Here is a 23,029-nt window from a genome sequence, read left to right as displayed (position 1 = left end):
TCTTTAATATTCCTTGCATAATTTTTTTTTTTCAAATACTTTCTTTGTATAATTTAACTGTAGCTATGTCTAGACATATTTCCTGGATATGGCTAAACAATTTTGAAGGTAAATTATGACCTGGGTTTTTTTGCACTTTCTCGCAAACATAGTATCATTCCATTATATATGTTAGGAGAAATGGGAACTGCAGACCTCTGCAGTACAGTTTTCATCCAATTTGCAAACTTCTGCCCCTTTGTAAAGTTAGTTACTTCCCAGAAATGTTTTCCAGCCTTAACCTCCATTTACAGTCAGTATGTGCAGTGCGCCCATAGAATACATCTATATTGTTCCTACTTGTACCCAGCAGTTCTAGCTCAAAAAGAATTCATAGGACTTCTCCCTTTATGCTTTGCCATCTTCTGGGTGTTCATTCTATTTGCCTTAAGGTCCTCTTGTATAAGGCCATTGTTCACAGCACTTGTTTCTTGCTTAAAGAATATTCTGTCTATACTCTCCTTGAAGATTCTGTGGTGTTAATCATAGAATCATTTAGGTTGGAAAAGACCTCTAAGACCATCAAGTCCAGCCTGTTCTGTTACTTTTCATAAAAGGCAGCTGCCTTGTCCCGTTCTGCAGTTCCATTTGTAATGCAAATTCAACCTGAACTTCAGAATGGTTCTTTAAATATATATTCAGGCTTCTTTGCAGTAGCCCTTGTTCAGTCTGTTTCTATTCTCTCTGTGTAGCTGTCTGCTGTTTCATTACCGGTTTCCCCTGCCTCTCTTCAGTAGATGAAGTGCTACTCTCTTCCCTGAGAGCAGCCTGACTCACCTGGAAGTTGTAAGAGATGATGTCTTTATATTGGGTGGGTGCTGCTCTGAAGAGGGACTAAGATTTTGATATCTCAGTACAGGAAAATCTTAGGGCTTTTTGGTGCTTGGGCAGGGAGAACTCAAATTTATGACTAAGATACAAACTTAAATAAAAGGGCTAGTAATATGTTTTATTAAGTAATTTTTAAGAACTCTGTGCCCTATTTCCTTTGTTATGAAAACCTCAGTCCACATACTTAACCAGATGGGGGTTTTCTGATACTTTTGTCACTATTTTTTATTTTGTGTTATGACAAAAAACTTTGAATGCAGATGGTACTATTTGTTTGAGTGAACATGGAAAGCTGTAGTGGCTTTTGTTATGTTTGACAGTTGTTTTTTCCAATCTTCTGATCATGTAAAATTTACTGAGGGTTTTCAAAAGCACCGCAAAAGTTACTGTATCAGTTGGTCATCATTTTCAGATTCCTGCTTAGCAGCATCCTTACACAGTTACCTTGTACATATGGGGCCTCCTCCTTAGTTACTTACTTGTCCATAAAATGAAGAAACATTAATAAGATAAACTTTGATTTGAAGTGCTTCCCTAAAGGTGTAGAACATTTGTTTTCATTAAATGAGATTTGCACTTCTTTCTAAATGTGCTATGTGCAGTGTTCGCTATATATTTTACAGTAATATTTTGTGGTTTGTTTGTTTTGTTTTGGGGGGTTTTTTTGGTTTTTTTGTTTGTTTTTTGAATGTACTGTTTCTTTTCTCACATCTGCATCTATAATACTGAGTCACCGATAATTTGAGTTGCAAAGTACCCTGGTTAAAAAAAAAAAAAAAAAAAAAAAAATCCCTCATTCTTCTTTCAGAATGCTGGAATTTTGAAAAGACTTGCAGCAAACCATGGATTTTCTACCATTCATTTTTCATGCCAGACTGTCCAGATGCAGTCTGTTCCAGTATGTCTGCAACTAAAACTTTACACAACTTAGGTACCAGAAACAGAAAAACTGCAGCCGAAGGCTAGTTTTGGGCTGCATTACCTATTTTTTGATACTCTCAGCCAGGCCACCGCGCCAGAGCCTAAGCTTAAGAATTTTTTTGTAGCTTTTTCATCTTCAGGGTGCTGAAGCTCAGGGGCAGTAACAGGTTCACATTGGAGCTGAGTCCCTGTAGATCTGAAGGATTCTCCCAATACAGGAATCTTCTCAGAGTTGCAGTGCCCTTGCAAAGGCACTGCTATGGCACTCCTGTGGGCTGTGACAGCTGTGGAGTGAGACTAGGTCCCTGCAGGAGAATGCTGCTGCACTTAGGATGTATTTGTCTTCCTTTCCTCCATTCTTGACTGATTCTTAAATGAGTTATGAAACCCATTTTTTTTAAATCAGAGTTTCAAAATTTCACAGCTGTTACGGCTGATTTCAGTTGGAGATAGTGTTCCTTCTGGAGCAACAGATTCCTGTTAAGATGGAATCTCTTTTAGCTGATACCAAACTAAACTTAGATGACTTCCTGCTGTGGGTAGGTTTGCTTTGGGGTTTTAGGCCTTATTTCCGTACTTGCACATATGAAACTCCATTCTAGACTGCATTGTCATTCTATATTTGCTGGCTTGATCATTCTGCTTTTCAAAGGGACAGGGAGAAGGTCTTTGTATTTTTTTTCTGAAGTTCCAGTGGATAGGATGGTTGCCACTTAAGGCATACACGGCCTGGCAATCCTTCCCGAACAAGATTTAATTTATGGATGTGTCCAGCATAAACTGTTACGTGAAAGTTCAAATGACCTCACTTTACAATAGGATTTCAAAAATGTGGGACTGAAAAGCAAACTGTCCAAGGCTGTTCAACATTTTTGTCCTTCTCTGAAGCATTATGTACCTCTTGAGGTATGTATTTTTGTAATAAATGTTGAGTTCCCTATGCATTGCTCCTCACAGAACATACTGAAAAAAAAGTGCATATGGCACAGCAAATGGGAAAACAGTGTTTCTTTCTTTCCAGAGAGACTTTCCTAGCAAACAGTCTGTGACAAATTCCTGATGGTTTCTGCAGGTAAATTTTCTAGAATGAAGAGTTGTTTTCAGCCACATTTTAGAGAATGAAGTATTCAAAGACTGTTGTCAATTCTTTTTTTCTTTTTTCCTTTCCTTTTGCTTTTTTTCCTGCCACCCAGAGTTAAGCAGGCAATTGAGTCAGACAGTTCTGGCTGACAATTTCACAGTAGTTGAGCATTTGGCAGGTTATTTATTTGCCTCTCAGGCTGGATGTACCTGACTGTGCAAGTGCTGTGAGCAGATGCAGTGGTGGGAGTGTGATGGGCAGGGTGGAGGTTGCTTAAGTACCACGGACAGGGGCCCCTCCACACGTGTCGAGACCATCCATGACTTCATCTGTCAGGAGTTTTGTATGTGGGCAGTTCAGCACAGCCATGACCCTTTTGCAGGCATCATTACGTGGGATTCTTCATCACTTGGTGCTTTTGAAAGAGCTGCTTTTCCTGTGAATCCATGTTCTAAAACTCTTGGTATTCCACAGTGTGTGCCATTGTACCCCATTTCCTCCATTTGACAGTAGGCTCATGTACATACTTACCAGAGGCTGCCCATTGTGTCTAAGACTTAATTGTTGTCTTCTTATGTGTTCTTTGTCTGACTTCAGAAGATTTCAAAGACAGATTATGAGGGCATCCATAATGAAAAAACTGACTTTCCATGTTTACCATTCCATGGGTTAAATTTCAACTCTTCCTAACTTTATTCCTGTTGTAATATTGAAATTCTGTCTGAATCAACTTACATCTTGGAAGGTATTGCACTGGTTTCTCAGCAGAATCAAAAGAGTTCCTTTTTAGCTGTATGGGGAAATTACAATCAGGACACCCAATTCTGAAGAATATTAAAGAGGACCAGTCACTGAGACCATTTCATGGGTTGGCTGGTGAGTCATTCTGCCAAATGAAGTTTAGGTTGCGTCATACATGGCTCAATTGGCATCATCTGCTCCCCTCAGAAAGTGGCACTGTGACACAACCCACTGACGTTGTCCAATGTGTGTTGTGCTGCTTAAGTCATTCAAATAGGAAATTTGGAAAGGCAGTGTAAGAATCTGTATTTAAGCATTGTGAATACTAATCCTTGATCCATGAAGAATTACCTTTTCTAGATTTTATTCCTTTTCTACATATTCTTCCTAGCTTGGTTTGAGTGTTTAGTTGTCTTTATTTTAATTGGATGCAACTTTCTAACACCTGGGCATTGATTAATTTTTACTGTTTTAATCTGGAGCAGAATAGTCTGAAGGAGGTTCTATAAAACTTCTTGCAAGGATCTTTTGGACCTTTTTCAACCTTCCCAGTCTTCCCAAAAGTTATTTCTTTCACTTTATTTGAACAAAGAACTTATAGGATACTTTAGTGTATAGGATACTAAAAGATAGGAACTTCTGGTGTTTGCAGGTTTCACTCTCTAATATAGCTTATTCTGCATCAGTCTCCTGTCTACCCAAATCCACAGCGGACTCTTCCTGAGGGATGGACTGTTTCCTCTAGACTCTTCAGGAACTGCTGTTTAAAAGAATGGAAAACTTCTCTTGCCTAATGGACTGAAATGAGATTGCTTGACCGTTTAAGGAGGTGGCTGATTAAGACCACAGAGGCACCTCCTTAGGTGGTCGTTGCTTCATCCGAGCACAGGAGTGTGCTGTTCACAGTGGGTCCTTTGAGCCTGTTCCTATGTTCCCTGTTAAGCTGCTAGTGTGGTGTCCCTCCTTTGGCTCACTTGGAACTCACCGAGTTTCTTTTGGACATGCTTCATTTTTTCTGCTGGAACTGGTGCATCACTGCTGTTAACTGGTTCTCTTCCTTCCTAAGTGAAGTGATGGCTGAAGCCCAAGCTCTGCTACTTCATGTGTTGACAGTTCCAATACTTGGAATTATGCAGAGGCACACAGATTCTCAGTCCTGGTAACTACATGGTAGGACACGGCAGTTATGGAAACAGAAGTTTGGAATTCAAGCCAGCCTTCTTTCTCCTTGCCAGTTGTTGTGAAAACATATTTGCATAGCTGTAAAAAACAATGGCTAAACAGGAAAAAGCCTTTCCCTACATGAGAAAGTTTGTGTATTGATAAATATTTAATTTCTGAACATAGCATTTCTTTTCCCTGAAACTTAGTTTTATAATCTGCTGCTTGAAAGAATACATTATTTATTGAGAACACCTGTTTGGAAAGCTTAGGTTTTTATAAGAAGTGTATTGTAAGAGCTAGCTAAGCACATAGAGAGACAAAATTGTATGTGTGAAGAAGAGTCTAGCCACTACTTTTAATTTCATAGTTGGCTGAGTCACTAAAACAAAAAGCAGCTTTAATAGTTTTATGAGAAAAGTAGAAGGAGTAAAATCAAATGCTGTTTGATTTCACAGCCATTTGAATCTAGTAGTAAAGTTGATGAAATGGAAATTTGATGAGGTACCAACATCTCAGAACCATGTTGTCATGCTGAAGCTGTGATGGCAGCAAGAATTCTCAGCTTTCTGTCAGTACATAGGTCCTCTTCTGCACACTCTTCCCAGAGCAAAAAAATGGGCTTCTTTTTCTTCCTATATATATATATTTATTCCCCTGATCTGGGAGCCCTGAGTGTGAAACTACTTACAGGGAGTTTTTTCCTTTCTGTATCTTCACAAAAGATACCCTTAAAGGGCAAGAAAAATCATGTCTTATTTCAAGGATGTTAGCTTGCTGTAAATGTTGCCAAAAACTTGGGTTGCATTTGTAACCCTAGTAGAAATAGCAATTAGAGTTAAGTGCCATTTGGAGACACTACAGAATGTAAACAAAATATCACTGATTATGGAAAAGAGATCAATATTCAATTTAAGTAGGATTACTACAATAGAAAAGTATTCTTTGGGTAAATAACTTCCTAGCCTGTAAGGAGGCTAGTGATTGTCGAACGAGCTTCCTCCTAAAAATCTTGTGTTCAGTCATCTCTCTGAAGTGTAGCCTCAAGTTGCTTTGGTCTTTTTTTCTTTTTTAAATTTTCGTTTTGTTGTGTGGTTTGCATCTTCTATGATAGGACACCCATTAGTTGCAACAGTAGCCTTGCCAAATATGTATGGAATTGTGTAGAACCTCTGGACTGTACAATAAAATGAAGAAACAGGGCCGTTAAATAGGCTGGGGAGGAGACTTCCATTGAGAACATTAATTTTGCTTTGGTTTTCCAAATAATGCGGATTCCTGGAGTTGGGAGTGTATGTCCGTAGGTAAAGCTGTAGCACGCAGAGGACAGGAAAAATAAGAAAGCAACGGAGAGAAAGCAGGAGAAGAGCTAGAGTATAACAGCAGCAAGGACAAGTGAGTGATTTTTCCATTTCAATTTTTATCCCTTTGTTCTTTTATTTTGACTTTCATGGTCTTCTTGTTTTCCAATTGTCATAAAATGTATAGTATTAAAAGCAAATTTTAAAAAGCCACAAACCCTGGTCTTTTAGTATATTGTACAGTAAGATTAGTCTAGAGCTGCAGGAACTGTTCTGAGTTACCAATACTGAACTTGCACTGATTCATTCCTGTGTTTTCCTTTTTTTAAAAAAAACTTTTTCCTGAAAAACACAGAAAGAAATTTTGAATTTTTAATTTCACTCAGGTGATTAGTAATAAAGCTGATTTTTTAAAAATTTCTTGGAAGACATTTAATTGTGACTGAGTCTTAATGATCTACATAAGATTAAAAATACAGGAGGAAACTTAATCTGGTATTTGCTCATAGTGGACTGATGCTACAGAATTGAGGTGAAATATACGTGTGTGTGTCTGTATGTATATGCAGTAGTCTGTGCTTTTAAAGAACAGGCTTGACTTTGAGGAAAGTTGACTGAAATGGATTTCAAGTATAGTATTTACTGTAGGTGGAGCTGCCAGTGCCACCTGTACATAAGGTTATGGGACCCTTTCCATTTTAAGGCTTAACTCTTAGTTACTTTAACTTTTGGCAAAGTTCGGACAGATTTTTCCATGCCAGATATCTGCTTTGGGTTGAATTTTTTGAAAGTTTCAGCCAAAGCAGTTCTGTTCCAAGAATAAGGCTAGTGAAAAGTATGCTGTTTTGCTTGTGTGAGAATATTCTGGTGTCCTTCTTTGATGCTCCAGTGCCCCCAAGCTCTAAAGCAAGGATTTGAAATTTGGCAATAGTTCAGCCTTTGTGTTGAGGATGTGCCTTTTGCCTCCCTGTAAAAATCCACCCAAATTTCCAGACCGGTTTACAAGGCTTTGAAAGATTGCCATTTGCATGGGCTTAATAGGAATTTCTGAAAACTTCACAGTAAGCTTCCTTTAGATTCTGTTCACACTGGGAATGCTCCAGGCAGAGTAGAGCTGCATATTTCATCCCACTTCTGCTAGGAGTTGTGACGGTTGGGTCTGGGTGCTGACATTGAGCTAGGAGTGGGCAGCATTGTCTTGTATCACCCCTGCCTATTCCCATGTCCTGTTCCTTCTCCCTGGTGACAGACCTGTGCCCTCTGGAAAAAGAAACTGTCTCACTCATCTGAAAGAGCATGACAGATGTGGAGGAGAAGAATTTGGGAGAGTGTGTGTGTCTGGTTTATACCATTCCTTTGGTCACAGAAAATGTGTGTATCATACTGGCAAAACAATACTTCCTTTTCTACGGAATGTTCTGTTTGGTTTTGTTGCATTTAAACCTCCATAGTTGAGTGGGTATCAAGGTTTTAATGAACTATGTGAGCATCAATTAAAAAAAAAGGTTAGACTCAAATGTCAGTACAGGAATGTTATTTAGAGGGCAGAAATCAAGAGCTCACTTTTTTCAAACATCTAACTCTGACCTCTTGCACTTAGTACACTGTAGCCTCCAACTTCATCAGAAGTGCCGTGTGCTTTGTCCAAGAGGCAACTGTTTGACTGGAATGGGGAAAGGGGCCTATTCTGATGAGTCCAGAATTTGTACAAGTAAAGGTTGTGTATTCATCTGTTAGGGAAGTTTAAAAATGTGGAGTGAGTGAAGCTGAGACATGGGGAATTAAGAAAAAGACTTTGTGGCTAAGACAGTTCAGTGGTGCTTGATGAATTGCACTCTGTCTGTGCTCAGTCGTGGTATTTCTGCGAGAGGCACTCAAGTGACTGCTCCTAGGTGGCTGCTCAGACTCTGTGTTCGAGTGGCTGTGTTGAGAACTTGGATCTACTTGCAGAAATGCAGAACTGCAAGTGAACTCAGTGGGAGCTAAACCTCCTGTAAAATCCTGTGTTTCACTTAAGACAGTAAAAACCAGCTCAGAGTACGTGAAATACGACATCTGGAGCCGGGGAACCTTTTAGTCTAATTAACCTAATGCCTCAGTTGCCAATTTTACAGGTGAAGGAATGACTTGTCCCGTCTCTGTAGAAAGGCTTGGGAAGAAATTGGTTGCCTTTGTAGCAGGACTGGAAAACAACATGCTGTGAATAGTGTGTAACCACCTCCCTTGATCAGGAGGAAACAAAGCATTGAAAAATATGCTATACTTTTATTTTTGGTACTTTAAAAAAAAACTTTATTAACTGATCAATTTCATATTGATCCAAGCATAAAAATCTCAGTATCGTAGCTCTTGAACTCAAATTTTCCACTTTGAATTAGCAGTCAAAATTTGTAGATGCTGAGAATAATATTAAAATGCACGTTTAATTAACAGTAATTAAAAACAATATTATTAAAAAACAATAGCCTTTTAATTCTCTTCAAAATCACAGTCAGCTGACCTCAGTAGTAGTTGAATAAAATTTTAGGAGGATCCTCCTCCTCTGTTTATTATGAAAATGGAAAGCATCCTTGCTCAAGCTGTTTACTGCCACCTCACCATGATAAATTTCCCCTTTGTCAAGCTGCATCAACAAGACATCTTTTTTTTTATCCCTTTGTAAAGCCAGCCATTACCTGAAGTTTCCTATGCAAAAAAAAAAAAAAAAGATTTTAAAAGTTTTTGAAAGGGACAGCGCTACAACAAATAAGTGACTGTGTGTTTGTGGAAATGTCTAGCTCCCAGAGTAAAATGATTTGCTGCTAAGATTTAGTGAATTTAATGCTTTGGAAATAATTCGTTGGAGAGTCTGCAGCAGTGGAGAGTTTTGGGTTGTGGTTTTTTGTTGGTTTTTTTTTTTCTTGTTCTTCCTTTTAAGGTGGAGGTGAAAAAGATTTTTTTTGATTGCTACTTTAAGCTGAAGTAGTCATCAAACTTTTTTACTTGTTTCTTGAGTAATTTTCTCAGGGTGTTTGCCTCTGAACCAGTAGCTCTCAGATGGGTCTTTTGAAAGCTTCAGCATAAACAAGGCATTTGAACAGGATGTGCCATGCAGTATTTTCAGGAGAACGATGGGAATTTTGAGCTGCTCAAAACACAGACATCTTCCTTAGGGGAACTCAGCTGCTAAGAACAGCACTCTTATTTGCTTAGCTGTGTGAAATCCGCTTGCTAGTGGACAATTGTTTTGTGTTTTGCTTTCTTTCCCCCCCAAGACTTCTGTTTACTTGTGTGCTCTTCCATGTGTGTCTTGAGCTGTGCTTTGAAGTTGGGCAGCTAGCTTTAAACAAAAGCTGTTACCATGCTCTGCATAGCATCCAGCTTGATTTCAGCAATCTGATGTGTCAGTGATGTGGTTTAGAGTTAACAAAATGCTGTTCTTTGCTTGCCTTGGCATTGGTTTGTGTAGGATTAAAATTTAAAAAGAAAAAAAGAATCATATCACACTGGGTATGTTGTAAAAAATGCAAGTCAAAGTGTGATTAGAATGTGATTAAATGGCTGTGCAGCAATTATTAATTGGCCAGGCATCTGTCTTGATACATGAGATATTTTATCCTCTGTCACCTTCCTTTTCCTCCTCCCCAATCCCCCTAATAATCTAAAGAATTTCTGAAAATCCAGACTTTGTGTGCACCTAATTTCCTACATAAGTAATTTTAGTATATTGTAGTTCAGAGCGCCTAGATAAAGCAATTTAAAATGCATCCTTTCTGTCATCTTTGAGCATTGCTCTTCAGTGAGAAGGTCCAAATACTACTGCTTTTTCTTTCTTGAGTTTACAGTGGATTCTATGTTCTTCTATATTGATTTTTATTTTAAGGTTAGGGCACAAAATGAGGAGTAGATTCTGAAAGGCAAAAGCAAACACAACTGCAGACAACCAAATTAATTTGTATTCAATTATGTGACCAGTAAATTAGCTATGAGTATTCAACTCTGTTATTTCAAATTAATTTGAAAAAGTAACTAAAATCTGATTAACAAGACTGCTTTATTAAATGGGTATAATATGGGATCATTTATATGAAGTATGTGAACTGTTTCTGAGTGTTTTGCTCTCCTGTCTTGTTTTTGGCAGCAACTGGAATTAGTGGAACCGAGTGGCTGGATCCACGTTCCTCTGACAGATACTCACAAGAAGCCCATTCGCACCTTTATGATCCAGATTGCTGTTCTAGCGAATCACCAAAATGGAAGAGACACTCACATGAGGCAAATCAAAGTGTACACCCCTGTGGAGGAGAGCTCCATTGGTAAATTTCCCAGATGTACAACAATTGATTTCATGATGTATCGCTCCATCAGATAAAAGTTCCTAAAGAGAAATGGTAAAGGTATTTTTTTCATGACCATATCATTGCTAAAGTATTCAGATACTTAAAGAGCAGGGTTTACTTCAGTGTAATTATATCTTTATACTTTGTACAATTTTGAAATAAAGATAATCTTGTGTTACAGTATGTTGTAGTCTGTAATTTTGTTTCTTTTTCTAGGAGTCTGAGTGTTCTTGTACTCTCTGGGAGGGGAAAAAACAATCCAGGCACTCTTAAAAGAATGTATTTGACTGGGTGGGAATCAATAATTAATTTGATGTCATACAGGTATTTTGGGCTGGTGATTTCTTCCCCTAATGATCATGCATGGAAATAGTTTGTTCTTCTACCAAAAACTGCTCTTTTAGAAGTTGCTCTTCTTCTTGAACAGAGAGGATTTAAAGACATTATCAGTAGTATTTTCCCACTATTACTTATGCTAATGTGTTGTGTACCCTTTTCTCTAGAGGGTTGTTTCTGCTTAGTGGCCATCTGCATGGATTTAGCCTTCTTTGTAATTGCAAAGTAAATCATAGAATTATAGAACATCTCCAGTTGGAAGAGGCCTGGAAGGATCATCAACTCCAATTTGCAGCTTCTTGCATGACTACCTAAGACTAATCCATATGACTAAGTGTTGTCCAGATGCTCCTTGAACTGTGACAGGCTTGGTGCTGTAACCATTCTACTGGGGAGCCTGTTCTAGTGACTGATAATGCAGTGAAGATGACAATGACATGAAGAAAACCGAACCTTTCCAAATTATTCCATATAGTATATATACATTAATGTAGATACACTGTGTGTAGGTCATCTAGCATGATAGCTGTTGAAAACAGGAGAGTTAGGAATGCTGTGGCATCCTGGAGCAATGTAGGAATAAATGTGGTGGTCCAATGCACCTTCTAAAGTACTGTGAACTCAAGTGTATAACACAAGTAATCTCAGGTTCAGAGCACAGAATTCTTTTAATGTGTGTTTTAAAGTAAAGAGCATTGCGAGGAAAATGTGTGCTTTGTCTGCTTGCTGTGAGTAGGAATATTCAGCACCTCTACTAATGTCTCATAATCTAGTCATTAGTTATTTAATCTTTTAAAAAATGGAGTAGATTTTAGAGAGGTTGTTGAAGTTCAAAGGTTTCTTTTAAAATGTTCAGTACTGATCAAACCCATTCTCCCTCATAGTGCCATGAAAGTTGATGGTCAATCCAGACTGATCTCAGCCAAGGAAAACTTCTGTCACTCTTCTTAATTGTGAGCAAGGAAAGGCTGACAATAGTGGAGGCTCATCAAACAATGATACATAATCCTGCAGAGGAGAAAGGAGGTGAAATAGAGGAAAATAGGAAAGTTGTCAAAGAAGGAGGAAGATTTAACTGTTGAAATTCATTTTATATACTTGATGAAGCTGTTGCTTACTGGAAAGTTTTATCTGTGACTGAATTCCACAGTCTTTAGGAGGGTCATTAAACAGGGCATTTCCTGATAATGAACCTCGTAGAGAAGTGCATGACTAATTTGGGGTTTCTATTTAAATGTAGATTCAATCATTTTGGGAGGACCTTAATGTTATTTTACCTTTCCATGTAAAAGGTGGATCAACTGCAGAATTCCTGCTTAGCAGAAGCTGGCTGAACTTGTGCCTTTCACCAAGTCTGTCTCTTCAGTGGATTTTCTTATATAGTGTCAGGGAATTGTACATTCCCATTCACTTAATTGAAGCAAATTATGTACTTTTGATGTCCACATGATAGCCTGCTGTTAAAAAACAACAAAAATCCTCTCCTGGATTTATCTAGTTATTTTTGATAAGTTATGGATGGTTTTTAAGAAAGGAGATTATTAGGCATGGAATTTTCCTGTTTTTCTCCCAGAAGATAAGATGGCAGTTTTCTATCCTAGCCTTGCATCATCAAGCCCCTGTTTCCTACTTAAGGATTCTACCACAGATAATTCTGTGGTAATTCTGTGCTTTGGTCAGTAACAGTTATCTTTTCATACATGTCACTCTGCAAGTAATGTCTAGAGTAATACTGCTCTGTGCCAAACATTATCCGGTAAACTAGGAACAAGCCTGTCAGCACGATCTTGTTCTTGTTTCTGTCTTGCCTTCAGTAGGCATCATTTTTGCATCTTTAGAGAACTGTTCTTGCTTTTATTGATTTTTTTTCAGGACATCAATGCTCATATGGGATAGGGGGCAGCATTTGTGTCAAAAATTTGGATTTGTTATTTCTGGCAGTGTAGTTGAATAAGCTGAAATGTAGCTTGAGTATGTATCCTATTCTGAAATTATGGATTGTGTTCAAGTGGTTTTAAGAACCCGTGATACCCATGGTAAACTGGGTTATGTTAAGCTTCACTTTTGGGGAAGGAATCTGTACTTACCTAAAAACAAGTGCAGTGGCCATTCTAAATCCATAAGAAATCTTTTCTGTGTTGTTTTGTAACAATTGTAGATACTTTGCATTGCATTGGTATTTAACATCTGTGGAAGTATGCTTGGTTTTTAACATTTTTGGCACTTGGTCACGTAAGGCTGCTGATTTTTAAGTGATGAGATCCTAGATGAGTGTGTCTGAAAATAAAGCAAGTTGCTGCCTTTGTGTACGAATATAGTACTTAGTACTTGAATTGAGATAAACAAACGGCTGCCAAGTCATTCAGGAAGTTACTTACATGTATGTTATGTTTAGCTGCTGCTTCTTTTCCTTGCTCATTGTTTTCAGACATGCAGTTGTCTGGGATCTTATCACTTTCTCTTTTTCTCTTGTATAAGAAGCACCTGATAAATATCAAGTAGTACAAGTAATATTGGAATAAATGACAGACAAAATGGAAGATGTATTTGTACTAAAAAAAATCATGATTTGGCAGTGATCTGACTCATCACTTCAAATAGTGGTAATTTAGGGGGTTTAAAACTTTTTCTTGGAAGATACCACACTAGGCCTTTCTGCCTCACAGAACAGAAATTTGATTCCCAGTGTAAGTATAAAACCCTTCCTTTTAATTAAAGTTTAGCTTATTTCCTTTGCAGACATGTAGAAGAGGGAGGTATCTGAGTGACCAGGATCTTGAGGAACTGTTGAAATGAAGGAGAGTACCTGTGTTTTGACTAAGTCATGTCTGTGTGTCTTCTTAGCACCACAGTGTAAATAAAAAAAGGCAGATGGCAGGACAGGGAGAAAAGAGGTATTTGCTGCTCCTGGTTTCTAAAATGGAGAAGAGCAAAACATTTATGTTTTGTTTAAGTTCACATAGGGAATCTCTGGCAGAGTTGGAAGTTCAAGCCATATCATCACTGTCTATCTTCACTGTGAAGCTGATTTTCAGATAATGATCCTGTTTCAAAGACAAATTTTTCAGTAATGCAATTTCTGTATGTAATTCCATGTTAAAGTTTAAACTATATTTTGGGTTCTGCTGTTCTAGTTTAGTCTGTAGGGGAGATGCCAGCACCCTGACTATAGATGCACCACTGAAACTCTTCAGCTGCGTCTTGGTGCTTGTTCTACCTCCCTGAAGCAAGTGTTACTGTTGGTACTTGATTTCTTCACCTGTGTTAAAACAGTTCAAGGGAAGTAATTGAAACATTATTCAGGCTTGAAATCTGTTTATACGTTAGAGAGAGCCAGATATTGAGATTGCCAGTACTGACTAGCAAAAACTCAGGAACTTGGGCATAATGAACGAAGGGATGGAAGAGACTGAAGGACCATGGAGAGCTACCAGATATTGGGAAGGCAAATTGTTGCCTCACGTAGTAGGGCAAGCCACAGCTTTAGGCAGTAGGTCATTGCTTGAAAAATCCCCACCTTTCATACAGCAGTAGCCAGCAATAATTTTAATTGCCTGGACTGAAGAACTGTAAGTGAAACAGGTGCTCAGGCAATTTGTGCTGCCTGGAGTGAGTCAGGGTCATAAGACTGAACCTAGTAATTAGGGCTGAATTGCACTACACCTTGTAAAGAAAGAATGAGAGCCAGAAGCTACTCTACTAGTAAACTTCTCAGGAAATCCTGAAGACGTTAACAGTTTGTCAACCATAAATATGTGTCTTTGTTTCAAAATGGTCAGTGGGTTTTTCTATAACCTGTATTTCCAGGATGGGTCTGCTCGGTGAAATACAAAAGAAGAGTTCATTGCTCTGCCAGGCCTAAATGAAAGAGTAAGTTGTAATCATAATGTTACCATGTTTTGCTGTGTAAATGAATTATGGACATAATTTTTAGTGGATATTTTTCTTGAATTTACCACTAAACTCTGCAGCTTTAGGAGAATGCATCTGAATTCTTTGGGATTATTGGATGACCCAGACTGACCTCAGCACATGCTTGCCTGCATGGGGGAAGTAGAGGTTTGGGGCTCTGAAGAGCCCATGGTTATAACATGCAGTGCAGTGCAGTGCTTTGAGGGCCTGACTTGTTTAATTCCTGGTAACCTTTGCGCTCTTATTCCTAAATTTTGTCATTCTGTGTTAACGGTTAATTAACACTGATGCATTGATCACAAGAATGCTTTGCATTCTTTTTCATGTATACAAAAATATTATTTAAGTACCACATTACTTTACTTCTTTAATTAAATGCAATAGTTTTTTGGTGGAGCATGAGATAAGAATCTAAATGCAATTAAAATGTTCATAATATTAAAGAGTATGTCCCTCTAAAGATGGGATTGCTGAGGCTTCCAGGCAAAGGTATTGGGTGGTCTGCCGTTGGTTTGGAATACTTAAGTGTTCTGGTTTAGATCAGAAAGGTGTTAAGGTGCTTTTATAAAGCTGCATAAAGCATCATTAAACATTGTTCATGGAGGCAAATTTAAAGTCATCCTTCACGTGACATATTTGCTGTAGCTCCAGGTTGACATTTCAAAGAGCTGTTTTATGTCAGCCTAACAATTGCCTGTGACAGTTTCTCCATTTGCACCAAGGGAGAAACCTCTCCTGCAGCAGTCAACAGTATTAGCATGGTTTAGTTTAATGGCAGAATGAAAAAAACACCAACCCAACCCCAAGGCCCAGGTAATGAAAATTATATTAATACTTGATGCTGCTAGAGGATATAATCCAGACATAATTATATATGAAGTGAGAAAGTAAGTTTGGGATCACTGGAAACATTAAATACCTAAACTCTGATCCCACTGAAGTGAATTACTGCTGTTAATTATAAATAACTATATAATTGTAATAATAATTATAAATAACTGTAGGGGAACAGTTTAGCCAATATTTAATGCTCTAATTTAAGGAAATTAAATGGGATCATTGACTTCCCAGTTATATAGATAAAAAGAGGCAAACCTAGAGCAGTTTTGGAAGTTTCTTTGTCAAATGCTTCTTTCAATATGCAAAATTAGGAGTAAATTCCATACACATGCAATGTAGTACTGAACATGCAATTTGTTTAATTCTTTTAAACTTAGAAGGTAAAAATTCCTTGCATAAGATGAGAGCATCAGAGCTCTGCAACATTTCACTTTTTGGATGTTTAATATTATTCTTGAGTATATGACTGAAATTGCGTGGGTGACGATGTCTAGCTTACAAGAATGATCTAAACAAAATTCCTCATGGCTGTTTCATTTCAATATTTACCATATTTTTGTACTGGCACATAATCTGTAATGTGAAGCAGCAGAGAGGAAAGCATCTATAAATGAGTCTCATTCACCCTAGAAAAACACTACCATGATAAACAGTTAATTTATGAGAAAGTAATGTCTAGGCATTTTAATTAGAAAACACCTCAGGAAAGGAATTGTCTTGTTCTCTGCATTTGTACATCTCCTTTAAAAATGTGTTTTTCACTTTGTTTAAACTGATTAGAAATTTCAAGGAAAAGGTGAACTATAAACTCTTACTACTCTTTTGCAAAGGTTTTACCTGTTTTTCTACACAACTGCTTCAGGTTGCTCTCCTGTTGCCACTGAAAATCAATATAAAATAAAGAGGTGTTCATTCATTCTGGTGCTTCAGAGTAGAATCTTTAGTGTGGGGCACACATCTCTGAAAAGAACTTCTATTAGGAACAAATAAAACCATAAAACCTAATCTTTCAATTGTATTTAATTTAATGCTCATGTTTTGTTTGATGTGATTTTTGATTTCTTAGAATGTTTTTATCTTTAAATACAATGTAATTTTTAATGTAAGACCTACTGCTAGGCCAGGATCTTGTGACCTCTTGTATTCAGTTTTAAAGCTTATTCTACTTTTAGTTGAGACTAGTCTTAAATATTTCAGATGTTATCTTTATCTGTTCTGTCTGGTACTATTTCCCATTATTTGGTAGTTGGCAGGAGAGAATTACAGCACTTCTAAAGGTACATTTTTTCCATTGGAAAACCAGTGGGAACACTACTGGGACAAAGGTTTAAACTGAAATCTTACTGAAAGCTTCCAGGCTATTGTTAATCTTCTAGCAGAGATAGCTCATCTTTCAGTACAAATTATGTGAATCTTCATTATGTTTGATTTTCTATCTGTTAATTTATTGAAAAACCAGGAGTCTTTATATTCTGTTGTCTCTTAACTAAGTCTCAAGTTATTCTAAACCTTCTAGTAGGTGGATATGTAACTCTCAGTGGGAGCACATGTACCACATGTGCTCATATGCTGCTGTATCCCACATTCCCAATTCTACTGTATTTTCATACTCTGATTATTCAATGTAGTTTTTAAGGCCTTGCAAAAAAGCAGTGATGTAGGTCATCAAAAAATAATTTTTCCTTTAGTTTTTTTATTTTAATTCTTCCCTAACCTTGTGTTTCTACCCGTGGTAACAATTTGGTTTTAATTCTTCCTTGTTTGTGATTTTTTTTTAAATTTGTTTGTTTCCTTCATTTTCATATTTTATGAAGTCTTTTTATGAAGTAGTTGTACTTCTAAAAGGAGGTAAGTTCATCTGGGTATACCTGAAAAAAACAGGAAATTATTTGTCTTTATTAGCCAACAAAGTGTTTGTGTCATCCCTGGATCTCTCAGAGATATTTTTTGAGTATATCATTCACATCAAATGGCTGTTTAGACTGCTCTCCTCCAGATACTGCAGTTTTCATTTCTTCCAGATAGAAGAATTAACTGTGTTCTCATGTTAACATAAAGCAAAGGCAGCCTCATTAAACCAGTGGGACAGTGCAAGCTAGGAGAGACTCAGGCCTTGCATATTAAATGGAAAAAGATTGATACATGTATCTTGCAAAGTTTGCAATGACAGGCTTATCTATGTTGTCAAAAGTCAAGATTATTCAAATTGTTTGTACAATCCTCCTGCTCCCGTAATTTATGCTGCCTCTTGTATATGATTATGTTCTTTTTCCCCCACCTTATTTTAGGAATGAATCAAAATAGCATAGCGAAAAGTGTCTATGACCTCTGATTCTGCTGGAAATTTGAAAAGTATGGAATGAATGAGGTGAAGTCTTGCAGAAAGGGAGGACATGGTTCTTTGATTAAGACAGATTGCTGTTTGGAAAGTTGGACTCCATCTTTATTTTCCCACACAACAACTCTAGCAAAGTCACTTGAATATTTTCATAGGTGATCACTAATTGTCTGTTTCTTTCTCTGAAAGCTCTGGTTCAGATTTTCTAAAGTATTAGTGAAAGTACCTGACCTTCTCAGATGTTCCTAAAGGCAGAGGCTTGCTTGCATCATTCATTCTATTCAGCTCAAGAGAGAACCTGAAAAACAATAAAATCTTCTCATAAAAACAATGTAATTCACTTATTGAGGCCAGAAGCTTGCATTCAATTAGTTGATTTCTCTGGCTTCTCATGGCAGCCCTAAATTTTTTTCTCTGGAAGTCATCATGTCTGAACCCTGCTTCACTATTTGCAGTGCTTGCTTCCTCCCCAGTCTTCAGTCTAGGCCCAGTCTCATTTCCAAGTCTAAGTGCTTTTCCATCCTAGCCTTTGGTTTTCCTCTCAGCCCCGTTTTCCTTCCCCAGAGTTCTCTGTCTCCGTCCCTTTCCCAGAGTCACTGTAGCAGCATGCTGTATCCTATTCAGTCAAACATTTTCTCACCCACTGCTCGTTTTCTCAATATCCCCCCAGAATCCCGTAATTTTCCATTTTCCCTCCACTAATCCTGAAGATTTTCCTTTCTTTCCCAGCTAGTCCCAACTAATACCACATGCTTCCTCCCCACATTGCATAATACATATTCTGCTTGTCAGCTCTCTTCCCATCCTGCTGAAGTTGCAGATGATGAGATTATTGGGAGCACTGGGGAGAGATTTTTCTGCTTTTGGTTACAATACTCAACCCAGCCCAAGGATACAATACCTGAAAGTAGCTGTTACAGCAAAAGGTGGACTTTGCCCCATAGCTTCACACCAAGATCATGTTCAGGATTGTTCTGTGGGGTGTGCATTTTTAGGCTTGGCCAAAATTGGGCAGACTTTCATGAATGGTTCTATGTATATCTCCTACTCTCTCTCTGTTCCCATCTAATTTCAGAAACTCCACTGTAAAGCATTCGAGTGCTAAAAGTTTCCAAATAAAAGACTGTGAGAGTATTTCTCTGAAATGGCTGAATAGTTTTGGCTGGATTTTTCAAAAATAAATTCAGCCCGAGGCAGACAGCTGGTATGGGAAATTTCAGCTAACAGAGTTGCAATTTGGCTAAGTTTTGAGAAACTCGGAAGAGATTTGTGAGGGAATGAACCCTGGGTAATGGTTCACATTTCACCAAATAGCATCTTCTGGGCAATGTGCTTTGTCACTTTGCGTGGACCTTCCCATTTGGTTTAAAATTAATTCTCTACAGAAACTAGCTAAGCTTCAGTACATTAGAATAGCTATTTTTATTTGGGGTTTATAGAGTCAGTGTGTTTTAAAATAATTTATTTGCTTCCCCAGTCTAGTTGAAGTATCTTTCTATGTAGGTACGGTCTGCCAAGGGTATTTGTACTAAAAAGATCTCTGTTCTTTTATGCTTGTTTATAGCTTCCACCAGGGATTTGTGCTAGAGTAGCAGTGTCCCAGGATGAGCTCTGAGAGGGTTTTAACCTAGCATTTTCTGTAGCACCCTGCTGGGAATCTGCTTCCCCAGCATGCAGTCTGTATGGTAGTAAAAGGAACAGAGTAACGCCTCCTGCCCAGTTCTCCTGAGCTGCTTGTGTGAGCCAGGCTTATTCACACTCTTGTTTTTCAAGCTCTGTCATTATTAAACTTTTCTTTGTTCTTTCTTCACCCTCCCCATGTCTTTTCTATACAAAAATGAGAGGATATCAGGTTATGTCAGCAGAAGTTCAAAATAAATAAAAGTATATTGTTCTTAAAGCTGTATTTAAGCTGTGTAGCTTAAACCTGGCTGAAGCAGGCTGGAGACATTTAAAGCTTTTGCATAGTTTCTAAACAGGACTGAACAAATTTATGGAAGAAAAATCCTCTGAAGATTATGAAATCCAAAAGACAGGCCATAAACTGTTGGAGATTACCAGAGTACTGGGTGAAATACCATTATATACTTGTGCTCTTACACCGTTCCCTTGGGAATTGCTTGCTGGCATTGGTCTATACCAGTGCCTTTTTAGGAGCAGGATGGCATCAAGCCCTAACAAGACCAAACAACTCGTGCATGGAAAGGGATAAGGGAAACAAGAATTTGGAGAAACAAAGTGACTACAGGGGACAGACAACAAATGTGGCAAAAGGAAGGAGTGTTAGGTTCAAAGGGTCAAAGATGAAGATTTTTCTCTCCTGTTCAGAGCACCTTCCAAAGCACTAGAAAGTGCTTGAAAATATCGAAGGACCCAGTGGATACTTCCCTGGGCTCCTGTCAGGGACAGGTTGTTGAACTAAATGGACCTCATGGATTTACTTGTTGCTGCCATTCGTACATTTTTCAGTGATTAAGTTCTTCAACATTTTGCTGTTGCCAAAACTTGTGTAGAATGTGAAGCCAACTGAGAGTAGAAACATCATGATTTGATAATTAAATATTGCATTTCAGTAACACCAAAAAGCAAAATTTTGAGGAGGAGTATGTTTAAGAAAGGAGCAGGGGAAAAGACCCTAACTGTTTTCTCATCACAGTACACTGAGAAAATGTTTAGACTGATACATAACCTTCGTAGTGTTATGTTCTATAAAATTGGCAAGAGCTTAGTTCTTAGTCTGAATGCTATGCTTGTTTTGAAATTTAAATAATAAACAATTTATATATGTATATATTTTAGCTTAAAATCACATCTTGTCGGATTTGGCTGTTAATAAAAGCTTATGGTGGAATCAGCACTCTGTCCATCCAGTGAAAATATGAACAGGACCACACAAAATGCTTCCACTGTGTCATTCCTTTTACTGCTGTTCCATTAAAATAAACTCCTTGCCACAGAACTTACTTGTCATTTCCCGCTTCTCAAAAATATCACAAGTAATGTAGTTTCTAAAGCTTTTCCACTTCTAGCTCTGGTATCTACTTGATTGTGTTTGCAGAAGATCTCTTTATTTTCCTCCCTGCCATTCCTTTTCAAACACATGCAGAACTGGATCTTAGATATACTCTATTAAATGCACTTTTTGGCCAACACTGCTTACAACTAAACCTAGGCCAGTCAGATAGTGTCATATTCATCTTGGTTTCTGTCATCACAGATTCCAAAAAGAAAGTACTTTAGCTCTTAATGTAAGTATTCTTCTGTCCATGTCTACTTTAGCATTTATTGAGATAAATTCTTTTTGAATTGTATCTGCTTCTGCTTACAGTATGCCTTTTCTTTTTCTCCTGGATTTCATAGCTTACTGAGCTCCACTGAAGTAAGAAGAAAAAGAATTTATGGGCATTTGTTGGACTGGATAATTAGCTCATCTTGCTTGTATGTTTGTGCTGTCACCTATAATGTTGTCCTGTGTCACTATTAGGTCTGCTGAGCTTTCTTAAATCATAAAAACCATGTGTTCATTCTTATTCAACTTCATTGATTCAGAACTATTTTTGTTTCATCTGACAACAGGATTTTCCCCTGTTTTTCACAAAGCATGATAGTAATTCTTTAACATGTGTTTTCACTTCCTGAAGTTTTTGTAATTTACTTCCAGTTAGGCATGTGCATAACTAGGATTTGTTTAAAAAGCAGAGGAACCTGTTTGCCAGAGAGATATCTTGCTATTTCCTCTTCATATGTTCACGTAAAAATTCACAAAATTTCTTTGAATGCCATCTTAAAATTCAAATTGTAGGTAGTGATACCTTCAAATCACTAATGCCCAGGTGAACTGGGACTTCGGAGATTTAAGATGAGTTGTTGTCATACAAATTTATTATTCAGTACCACCAGCTTTGTCATTATATCGCCTGATGGAGTCTATCACAACACAGAATTATTAAGGTATTCTCCCTAAGACTCAACTACAGTATTGTGATCCAGTGGTGTTCCCATAAATGATAAAAATTCATCAGATTCGTGTCCTAATGGGGCTATAATTCTGTTCTGGTAACAAAACACAATCAAACATTACAGGTGCTGTAAACATCTTTAGCAGTTATTGTTTTAAGCATGATAGTGCATTTTATTTTGCAAATCATCTTTACCTCTTAAAATCCTGGGCTCAAATAGCAGCACTCTCTTGCTCATACAATTGATGAGTACTTACAACATTTTGCTATGTTTTTGTGTGCAGTTAGTTTCCAACACCTTCTCTTAGTTTACAGCAGTGTGAATAATCTGCATTTGCATGCACTGGCAGCAGTGTTCCCAAGCTGGCAGGCAGGGAATGCTAACTCACAGGGCTGTGCTTGAATGCATCACTTCTGCTGTGCTCTTCCCCTCCCCTGTGCCAGCAGCTGAGAGAGCTGTGAGTTTTCCCTACACTCAACATCTTTCTGGCTCATTGTCAGTCAAGCCATGCCAACTGCACCAGCCAGTAAAAGCATATAGGAAAAATAAATTTGTCATAGGAAAAGTACAGAAAAATTATTACTTTCATGCAAGACTACAGTAAAGGCACTGTTAGGCTATACTTTGCTAACAAGAAAAAAAATAACTTTCAAAATCGGGGGTTTGTCAATGACAGTGTGCTTGAGGACACTTCCATCCAAAGGGTTAGGACCAAAATTTGGTTTTTTAAAAACTGCTATAACAGTAACATTTTTATTAACTCTGTGAGTGCATGAGACAACATGATACCATTGTGCTCTATCATTCTCAAAAAATTCTGTGTGAATAATAGTAAAGGGATGTGCTGGCTGATACACAGGAAGATACAAGAGATGTGTGTAGTGAAAATTATGTTTGATGATGACCTGTACTTTCTACAGTGGTTTATTCATTAAACCTCCAAACATAGTGTGGTTTTTAGGTTATTTAAAATGTAACATACAATAATAGAAAGTAAAATAGTTGTTGAAATACTTTGTGACTTGTAAAGACACTCAGCAGACTTCTGGTTTTTAGTTGCCATTTCCTCTTATTATAGGGAGGCAAAATCAAACAGGCTCCTTTTTTTGTAGCACTTTGCTTCTAATTACAAATTTCAACTTCAGGATTCATGTGATTATTTTGTGTCTAATTCTTCCAAAGAACTTTGGAGGACCATACAGAAAGCATTGTGATACCAAATGCTTCAGCTTATGCTTAAAACAGCTTA

At 37.7% G+C, this 23,029-nt stretch overlaps 1 protein-coding gene across 7 annotated transcripts in view; it reads left to right on the top strand.

The window, feature by feature from the left end:
• Positions 1 to 10,577, top strand: part of ANAPC10 (anaphase promoting complex subunit 10) — a 34,341-nt gene extending 23,764 nt beyond the window's left edge. For all 7 annotated transcript variants that reach the window (XM_042049917.1, XM_042049914.1, XM_042049918.1 and 4 more), the window contains exon 5: positions 10,196 to 10,577. In XM_042049917.1, the coding sequence (XP_041905851.1) occupies positions 10,196 to 10,426 (231 nt within the window). In that variant the 3' untranslated portion in view covers positions 10,427 to 10,577. The remainder of the gene's footprint in view (positions 1 to 10,195) is intronic.
• Positions 10,578 to 23,029: the final 12,452 nt, after the last annotated feature.

The sequence above is a fragment of the Corvus kubaryi genome, unplaced genomic scaffold (genome assembly GCF_017639235.1).
Source record: "Corvus kubaryi isolate FWS band 111438036 unplaced genomic scaffold, C.kubaryi_AGA036_p1.0 71, whole genome shotgun sequence".
NCBI lineage: Eukaryota > Metazoa > Chordata > Aves > Passeriformes > Corvidae > Corvus > Corvus kubaryi.
This window is presented reverse-complemented; position numbering and strand designations above follow the sequence as displayed.